Here is a 9,960-nt window from a genome sequence, read left to right on the forward strand (position 1 = left end):
ATATAGACGATATGATTACTTTATCAGGTACCTGTGCATAAAATTCTGCCTGTGTCCATATTTGAATATGTCACTGTGACATCACTTTCCCATTGGAATGAAGCATGCTGACACAGCACACAGCTGGTCCAACAGCCAGAACTCATGCCTTTTTAGACCTCAGTTCCTATAGCATGCAGAGAAGCTGAAAGGATCAATGAACTTTCTCCCAGGTAACTGACAGAGGGATGAATGAAGATGGGCATCTCTGTTTGATCTGGCCATTCTACTCAAGCTGCTATTACCTGTCTGGCCGCAGCAGAAGGAAAAAATGCTGCTTGTGTTGGCGCTTCTTATTTGGCAATGAGCAGAACTGCAGCTGTTTCCCATGTCCACATGAAGAAGACAAGCCTTGCCAGTGCTGCCACTGCTCCTGTGCAGAGCATGCAAATTGCTGGTGGTGCTGCTGCTCTTTTGCAAGTGACCCAGACTGCAAATTCTGCTGCTGCAGCGAAGAGAACTCAGGATGTCAGTATTACGAATGCAAGTGCTTCAGAAGCTCTGTTTATGAGCCGTATCACTCAAGAACACCAGGAACTGTTCCGTAAGTGGAGTTAAGAGCTCTTAATTTCTTGGGGTTTTGTTTTCCTAATTTACATTATCTCTTAATGGATGTGTTTCATTTAGAATCATATGATCTGTTGGCTTGTTGGAGCTATTTCAAATAACCACGGGGTAACATTCTTTCAAGACACAGAAAAAGTAATTTTTATCTTGATATTAGTGAACTCTTATACTCATTACTCTGACTGGGTCAAAGACTACTCCAGAACATCACTACGCTTGTAATTGGAACCACCTGATTTCCAGGGGGAAAAAAAAAAAATCCATGAATGGCTAATATATGCTTATACATTCTCACAATGTAAACACTTATGTAGTAACAAGAAGGAAGACATACAGAGAACCTTAAAATCAGGAAGAAAACAGCAAGGTGTTTGTGGCAAGGGGACTGCAGGCAAAGATACAGGAAAAGTGGGAGTAAAACAAAGAGCAGTAAAATTGCCATTAACTGGAAGTAGAAGGAGCCAGTTATATTCAGAAGAAAACAAAAACAGAGGAATTATTACAAAGGCTTTAGAAATACCACACAGAGAATGAAAAGAAGGTGTAGTAACCTTCGAAAATAAAACTGGAAAGCAGAAAAGAAGAGGCTGATGATTAACTACAGAAATGCTACACTAAAGAGCACAGTGGGGGCAAGGGGAGGAAGGGGATGACAGAAATGAAGTTGTCAGAAGAACTCCAGACTACAGCAGTACCAATCCAAGAGGAATTGACAGCACCTCTGGAAACGCATGGTTAATTCCTACCTAAGTAAACTTTGAATAAGTAAACTTTGAAGACCAGAAGGAATCCTCATAGCAATAACAGATTATTTCTCTGTAATTTATTAGGGGGGGTTTATGATTATTCACAGTGACAGAAAAAGCAGATAGCATGGTTGAACATATGGGGAGAGAAAGGGGAAGGAAAGCAATAACAACATGGATGCAAAAGAGAATCACGGCAGAGGGCCAGACCACAGAGGCCTAGAACCAAGTGTCCATCTTGAAAAATGATGCTCCTGTAAAGGCTATGAAAAGTATTCAAGGAAGCATAAGAAAATTAATATTGTCTTTTTAAAAGGATGATGCTCACAGGCTAAGAGACAGGTTAGGACTATCAGGATTTGAAGAGCAGGAATTAGCACATCCTGAAAATCAGTCCTCTTCTACAATAAACTACTAATAATAATTAAAAAAAAAATCCCAATTTGAAAGTCTTTGAAATTAATATGAAGAATCAAAGATAATAAGCCTGCTCTAACACTAAGAATAAACTTCATTCATTCTAGAAATCAAATAATTAAGAGGTGAGCAATTTCTTAAATTAAATTAGGAAAATAGCATGATCATACGCAAATGTGTGTTATTACGTTAAACAGAAATTACTTCAATACTTTTTTTTTTAAATGGTGAAACACTTATTTGTGCTACATTATTGAGGAAATATTCCATCTTGAAAAAACAAAAGAAAAACTTGTTGACATTTATTGTTTTCATTAAAAAGAAAATATTCTAAAAATATTACCAATGTTGTTATAAAAGAAAGCATTTAATACCCCCTGAAACAAAATACAGGGGTTCATTTCAATTGCACAAAATGCTCTTTTTTTTCACTCTAGTTATTTTTTGTTTCCATTTTGAAAAATAATCAAACAAGAAAAGGAGACAAAATTAGTCTCATTTTGTACTAAACCAAACTGTATTATTCATTTGGCGACCAGCAATAATTCACCAAATTCATACAAGACCTACAATGACTGAGATGTCTGTTTATTGTTATTGTTGGCAACAGTATTCAACATATGGTGAAATAATCATGAAAAGGAAAAGAAAAGAAGTAAATGGATTCTTGATAGCGATAACCCAATTGTTTAAATAAATATTCAGTCAGAATACAAGAATGGTTGGTATGCAAAGCAGAACTGCTTATGTTATAATTGCATGTCTTAGACTGTATCCTATTATTCAGATATTTTATTTGATTTCTTGTGTTTTGTGGTTTTTGTTGTTTGATTTTCAATTTTATTTAGGTTAAAAGATGTCATGTCGAGGTTTAGAACTGGGAATAATGCAACTGTCATTACATCAGAAAGGAAAGTCTTCAGCTACACTTTCCACGACCAGCTTGCCTGTCCCCTGTGTAAGCAGCTGTTTCTCCAGCCATTTATGCTGCCGTGCAATCACTGCATTTGTGAGAAGTGCATAACTAAAAGCAAGACCAGAGCTGATGTAACTGAAGACTTCTATATCGTCATATGCCCGGTGTGTCACAAAGCACATTGCCTCCCCTACACAAATAAAATTCATCTGAGAAAGGATTACCTCAGAGCAAAACTAGCCAAGAAATACATGCGCAGACATGGCTTTCTGAGGTGGAGATTTGACCATAGCGAAAGAACAGTCTACTGTGATACTTGCAGGGAGAGAAGAAGAGTGGCAACCAGAAGATGTAGAACATGCGGAATTAATTATTGTAATGAATGTCTGCGTTTAAATCATAATGAGTATGGCACTCAAGATCACATTTTCACCAGAGCACAAGATCATGAAGAGTGGCGCTGCTTATTTCACAGCAACTCGACCATCTCTGAATATTGTATGGATGACCATGAACTGATCTGTGGGCTCTGCAGGAATTCACTGCACAACAATCACGAGGTTATTCCCTTGGCAGTTGCATGTTCAAGAGAGGCTGCTTCCCTCTTTGACACAATTGAAAAATTTAGACAAGGTTTGTGTTTCTGCTGCTTCTCACACTTCCCCATGCCTTCTTGGGAAAGAAACTTAACATATGGTTGAAAAGCTATATTAATTCTCTGCACTGCACAAGATTCAGAAAGGTGGCATGTTCCCATCGTAGAAACACAAAAGGAACAAGGCCATAGTGGTGACATCATGAGCCAGACTCAACTATTAGAGAATGAAGAATATGTATGTGGGATGGGAACAGAAATTGTGCATCTAGGGAAGGGAAAGTTCATTTCATACTGCAGAGCCCAGCATGGAATAAACACCTGTTACATCTGCAGAATAAAATGGTGAATATTTTTTAATCATAAATACATGCTTGAAGAGGAACTACTTCTTCCTCTGCAGAGAAGTTATGAATTGTCCCTCTTCAGTCAGGCTTATGCACATGCTGACCAAGAAACAAAGCAGTCAGGTTTTTCGGAGGTAACACAGCAACGTCACTCCTTTTAACTAAGCCTCGATCCACAGCAACTAAGGGGCTGAACACAGACTAGGATTTTATCAATTAATTTTAACTTTGATGTTTGTATATAGCTTCATGAATGTTTGGGATATAATGAAGTTGCATGGAAAATAACACTAAGAAAGGTAAAAGTGAACCATGCACAATGAGAAACACCTGGAAGTATTAAATTCTCAATTTTGAAACAGTCTTATGTTTGAGAAAATAAGTGAGATGTAGAATATTTGTGCAGGATTTTGTAATGTGACATTGTTTCCTGACATCAGCTGAATGCCACTGGAATTTACTATTAGCCTTTGGTATTTCTGATTCTGTTCCTTCACAGTTACCAATTTTTAGTGTCAGAAGAGTTAATCACACCTTGATATAACAGCTATCAGAGAAATGGACTGTCAGCCACAGATAAAATGCAAGTGCATTTGCTGCCATTATTTTAACCTCACAATGGCATAGAGAATTTTCAAAGATAATACAGAGCTACAATTAATTAAGCTACAGGAATTCCCATGTAATAAAGTAAAAATTATCAAGCTCATTTTGGTGTAGATGAATTTGAGCGAGGAAATAATAATAAAGTAGTAATTAACTGCCAAGTTTTATACATGAAAATGTGAACATTTTAACTCAAACAACTTCCCTCAGGGCTTACCAGCAGCAGAAATGACAGAAAAATACTAGAATCTTTATTTTTGTGTCATATTTTACCAAACTCCTCCTTTATTAAACGTCACTCTGTCTCTCTTGTAACCATGACATTTTAATGTGAATTTGGAACTACTGAATTGATTTTTTTTTTTTTTTTAACAGTACGCCAGGGAGTTGATAAAGATCTAATGGAAGTTCTCCTGTTAAAAAATAATTTCAAGATCTATAAGGACAACAAAAGCAAGGAGATCAGAAATGGATTCTTAAAATTACGTATGGCTCTTCATGAACAAGAAAAGGAGATGATGGAGTTGCTTGAAAACATTGAACTTAGAAAGCAGAAAGAAATTTCAGAATACATAAACCATACAACTGGTCAGCTATCCTATATGGATGGCCTCATTCACTACTCTGAAGAGGCTCTTAAGGAGGAAAACCAATTCATGTTTCTGCAATCTGCACATTCCTTAGTGAAAGAAATAGAAAATGCAGTACCTTCCATTTTCCAACCTAGTCCATATCTAAGAGAAGATCCTTTAAGAAAACTTCAGCTCAACTTTGATGAACTTTTTTGTGTTTTACAGAGACTTGTCCCATCTCTTACTGGAATTAAGCAGTCAGAAAGTAAAGTAGGAAAATATCCCTATTCTTTTAACCCAGAGATAATGGTTCCAAGGCATATTTCAAATACTCACGAATCCAAGCAAGCAACAGGTTTCCAAAATCCATCTTTAAATCCCATGCTTGATTTCGGTGTGCGGTCTAAAGACACTGTCAGAAGTCCAAGCTCTACACCTCCCCATCATCCTACACAGAATAATGAAGTATGTGTGTACCAGGATACAGCTCGTGAAACTCCAAGAAAAGAAAGAAAACAGATTGATAGATTTTCAAGTCCAGAACCTACAGACAATGAATCAGTCCCAGGACCTGTTGTTATATACCAGACTGTTGTTTATTCAAGGTCTGCCAAAGTAAGACATTAATAAATTCTAAATGTATACAAGAGACCATTATATTTTCAAGCTGTTATAGAGTCTGAACTCATACGAGTTTGAGTAAATAATACTACAATATCAGTTCAAATAATTTATTTATCGGAGACAATGCATTTCAAACTCACCTTTTGAGATAAACTGAAGCATTGAATTGTATCACATTCCTACTGTACTGTAGTGTTGTTATATTATTATATGTGTGTTATAAATGTTACATAGAAAGGTCTAATGCAGGAGGAAATAAATGTACCATGTCCATATTTAAATATCTGTAGATCAAATAATTTGATTCTGGGTCTTGGCCTTTAATGTGACACATCCTATCTATGTAATTTTCCTCATTATACATGTCATGGATTCTAATAAGATCAGGATGCCAGTTGCATGAGATCCCAAGTGCATGTTCCGAAGTGCTGGCTGTTGTCAGCCTGCGTTACTTTTAGTGTGTAATGAAATTCCCAGGAGGGAGCTTAGCATTTTCCAGGTAAGACCACAAACTGCATATGCTCCACATACATAATATTTCATGCTATGGTTAGAATTTCAGCTGATTGGCATTTCAAAATTAAAATCTGCCAAAGAGGGGCCTTTCAAAAAAGCGAAACTGAAAATGAGCAAAAAAAAGAGAACTTATTTGTGTACTACAGGGTGTTTGGTTTTTTTCTCTTCACAGATTTATTGGACTTGTCCCACAGAAGACATGGATTTCTTTGAAGTAGAGTTTTATGAAGTTGCTCGTATTGGCTCTGATAATATTGTCCAGATGCAACTAGCTGGTCAGCTGAGCAAAATACAGCAGCAGAACCTTGAGATACATAACTTGGATCCAAATACAGAATATATTTTTAAAGTCCGTGCTGTCAATGCAAGTGGCCGAGGAGAATGGAGTGAGATCTGTAAGGTATTGTAGATTTTTCCTAGACTTCATACAGTTGACTTAACTTCCTTGCCTCCACAATTGTGTTTCACTTCATGTATTTAATGAGGAAGACTGCTTAAATGGAATATTGCTATTCACTTATCTAGGCAAGTCATACTAATAGTAGCTAATAGTTACCTTGATTTTTCCATACATCGTTCTTTCTAGCTCAGTTTGCAACTCCTTGGCCTATGCAGAATGTTTCGCATTTTTTCTAGCAGGGATGTTGCGTCATGATTGCATCAGGCAAGTCATTGTAATTCATATTACTTCAGGACTGAAACTGCCTTTGCACTAATTTCTCTGTACACACAGAGTAAGAGTATGGAAGAGTCAGATACAAAAGCTTTCATGCTAGAACAAGGCAGTAATAATTAAAAGAGAGGAAGCAAACAGAAAATTAAGAATATTCTTTGACATCTTTGGACATGACTTTACTGTGGTTTTAGAAGAGCAGGAAAAGTTTTGCAAAGGTAAAAGTTAAAAGGAGTGGGAAGGTATTCAAAAATGTCTCAAAGCTAAGAAATTTTATTAATACACTTTAACACCTTTTAGGCATCATGAAACCCTTGCTGAAGGCACCTTTAGTTTTTCATGACTTGCTGAAAAAGCACATACTTAATTCACGGTTACTCCTTGATAAATTTTCAGTAAAGGGTGTACTGAGGAGTTGTAGTGCATATAGTGCAAACGTCTCTCATGAAGAGTAGGTGCTATTCTCTGTTTCCAACCACATTTCACAGCCTTTTCCTGTATCAGTTGCATCAAGTGCTGTCCCTTTCCAGGCCTCTTGTCCCTTGTCACGTTTAGAGAGTAAAAGTCTTAACTTTGAAACAGCATTCAGACATCCCACTCACTCAGCGATTCTTAATGACAAATGACACCTTCCTGGACTGCTCCACTTCCTGTAATTAAAACACTGACCTTAGCAGTTTCTTTTTTATATCTAACACACTGGAAAGCTCTATTGATTTTTCTTCTGAAAATTGTTCCTCTGCACACAGCACAGTCATATAAATATTCCAGAGAAACACAAACTCAATTAACATCTGCTGTAATTTACAGAAGCAAGGAGTTTCACAGCAAATGAAAATTAGGCAGCATATATGACAGACTTTCATAAATCTTCTAAAAAATAACTACCTTTGTTCCTTTTGCATAACATCAGATTATTTTACTTTGTCAGCTACACTACATTGAAAGCTCGAAGGAACTTTATTTCAAAGAAAATATGGCATTGTATTTTAAGTAGGATATTTAGTGAGAGCGATATCACCTTTCATGTGTAACAGTTACTAGGTCTATGAGTGAATGTAACTGTGATGGCTGTGACAGGTCACAGGAGCCCAGGTACCAAGCTGATGCCATGCCACTTATACCCTGAAATATCAAGCCCCACAGAAGAGATTATTCAACCTTAGGGTGCTGTTTAATAACGTTACAAGCAGATTTCCCATCTGTATGTACCCTCACGAGCAAAACAGAACAATGTAGACTCCCTACTTTTAGGAGTGAGGGAACCTCTCTCTTCTTAGCCCAATAGCATGGCTGTTGGCTTACAGCTGAATCACAGCTTTCTCGATTTCAACCATCTGTTGGTGTGTGAAACACCATGGAAGTAACACTATATCCTTGTTACATGATCATAGAAGCTGCTACAGATGGCATGATCTCTTTGCCCAAGAAAAGTTCATAACAGTTGACTCAATATAGGCTCAGGAAGTGCCCAAATGTATCTAAGATACCTGGACAGAGCTGATAGATGACATCAGACTGGAAGATGCACTTCTAGAGCAGCAACTAGGACAAAGGCAGGCTACCCTTGAACAGCTAAACAGGGAAAAGATGTTCACAATTTTGTCAACTGGATCCTAATTTAAAAGTCAATTGATGGAATGACATTGCACTACTCTGGGTAAGGGAATTAACAACATATGGGATATTTCTGAGTGTGTATTGAGGTTGTGGAAGATCCTGGATGAATGACAGAAACTGAAGGATGCCTTGTCAACCAAACTGCTGGATTAAACATCCCTGGAAAACCATGCAAAACTGTGCCACAAGGCAAGTGACAGGGAATCCTCTAAGGAAGAAATTCAGTGCTCCCTGGAGACTTTCAACAGAATAGAGAAAAATTGGTTGTCCCAAAGATAAAGGGTTTTGCTGCATCTGCCATGGGAGAAGGAAAGAGAAGCACTAAGGATGCAGTCAGAAAAACAGGGAAAATGCTGGAAATTCTGCAATCCTTGCACTAGCTGCTGCAGGTAGTACCACTGTGGAAGAGGTGCTCCCCCACCCCTTCTTGTCAATGGCAGTAGCCACTGGCAGCTGTTCACAGTGACCTCCCACAATTGTCAATTGACTCTATGTTCCTTAATTTGTCTCTTGAGACTGTCAACCACAGAAACAGTGCTAATTCTAACTATGGTTTTGTTGCTTTTTAACTTTTCATTCATTCTTGTCAATTAAACCTTTGGAAGGAGATTTTTCGAAATTACCTTAGAAGTCAAATGCAAAAAAGATTTTTAATGGATGTGGGCTTCTAAATCCTGTGGTCATATCTGAAATTCTTTCCCCAAATGACTAGCTGCCAGAACCTAATGACTGTATATTGTATTAATCACTGTAATGTTTACCACCAGACCATTGTTGTCTTCAATGTAAGTTGTTGGTTTTTTTTTAAAAAAAAAAGAACTCAATTTCCATTTTGCCTCCAAAATAAGTACTTAAACTTTCCAAAGTTTAACATAGATAAGACAGTTTGACTGCTTTGAAAACACATCTGTGAGTGGTAATTTCTTTTGCAAACAGACACTAATTAAAACCTACCCTCAAAACAATAAAAACATGTACATCTTTGTACTTTAATACATTCTTGTTTTCTGCTTGCAGATAATCACATCAGATGAATATGGGAAAACTGAAGACAGGGGTGAGAAGCAGAAGAGTAATCACGGTGCTCCACATATACAAAACATATAGGCAAAGAATGAAAGCAGGGATTTTTTTTTTTCTTGAAGAACTGGAAAATGTGTATGCTTTCTTATGCATTATCCTGTTTTCCACTGAAGAAAGCAGCCAGAGATGTAACAGTGAGCTCTTCAAACTATTATTGCTTTCTGGCAAATAATAATAAAACAACAGCACTGCATTTTTGTTATTTTTCTTTCTCCATATGTAGCACCAAGACCTAAGGAAAATGCTATGCCATACATAAAAACATATTATAAAACCCATTACATTTGAAGGACCTTTGCAGCTTCAAAGGAAATAAATCACATATTTACATTGTAAGTTAACATTCCAATTATTATTCCCTGTGAGACCATTCAATAACAGTTCATAACAAGCTGCATGAGGCTATATCACACTTTGCATATTTTCAAAGCACAGAATAAGTTACTCTGTACATACACACTTTTGGTCTCAGCCTCAGGCAGCTGAAGTACCAAGTGCATACATACACCGAAGCACACTGGCAACAGGCAGGACAAGAATTACAAGAATGAGGGCCACAGAATTTTATTTCCTTATGCACTTCATAATGGTTAGGTTTACTTGACTGTTGTGAAGGTCATCTATGTGACTTGTAGAGTA

At 37.1% G+C, this 9,960-nt stretch overlaps 1 protein-coding gene across 1 annotated transcript; it reads left to right on the forward strand.

Annotated features, from left to right (window-relative positions):
- Positions 1-227: 227 nt before the first annotated feature.
- TRIM42 (tripartite motif containing 42) lies at positions 228-9,345 on the forward strand (the record flags this gene model as incomplete). Its single annotated transcript, XM_080350143.1, has 5 exons — positions 228-583; positions 2,618-3,318; positions 4,609-5,420; positions 6,118-6,345; positions 9,256-9,345. The coding sequence occupies 5 exons, from the start codon at positions 228-230 to the stop codon at positions 9,343-9,345; spliced, it is 2,187 nt and encodes a 728-aa protein (XP_080206269.1).
- Positions 9,346-9,960: the final 615 nt, after the last annotated feature.

Source organism: Nesoenas mayeri, assembly GCF_963082525.1.
Source record: "Nesoenas mayeri genome assembly, chromosome: 9".
In the NCBI taxonomy this organism is placed as follows: domain Eukaryota; kingdom Metazoa; phylum Chordata; class Aves; order Columbiformes; family Columbidae; genus Nesoenas; species Nesoenas mayeri.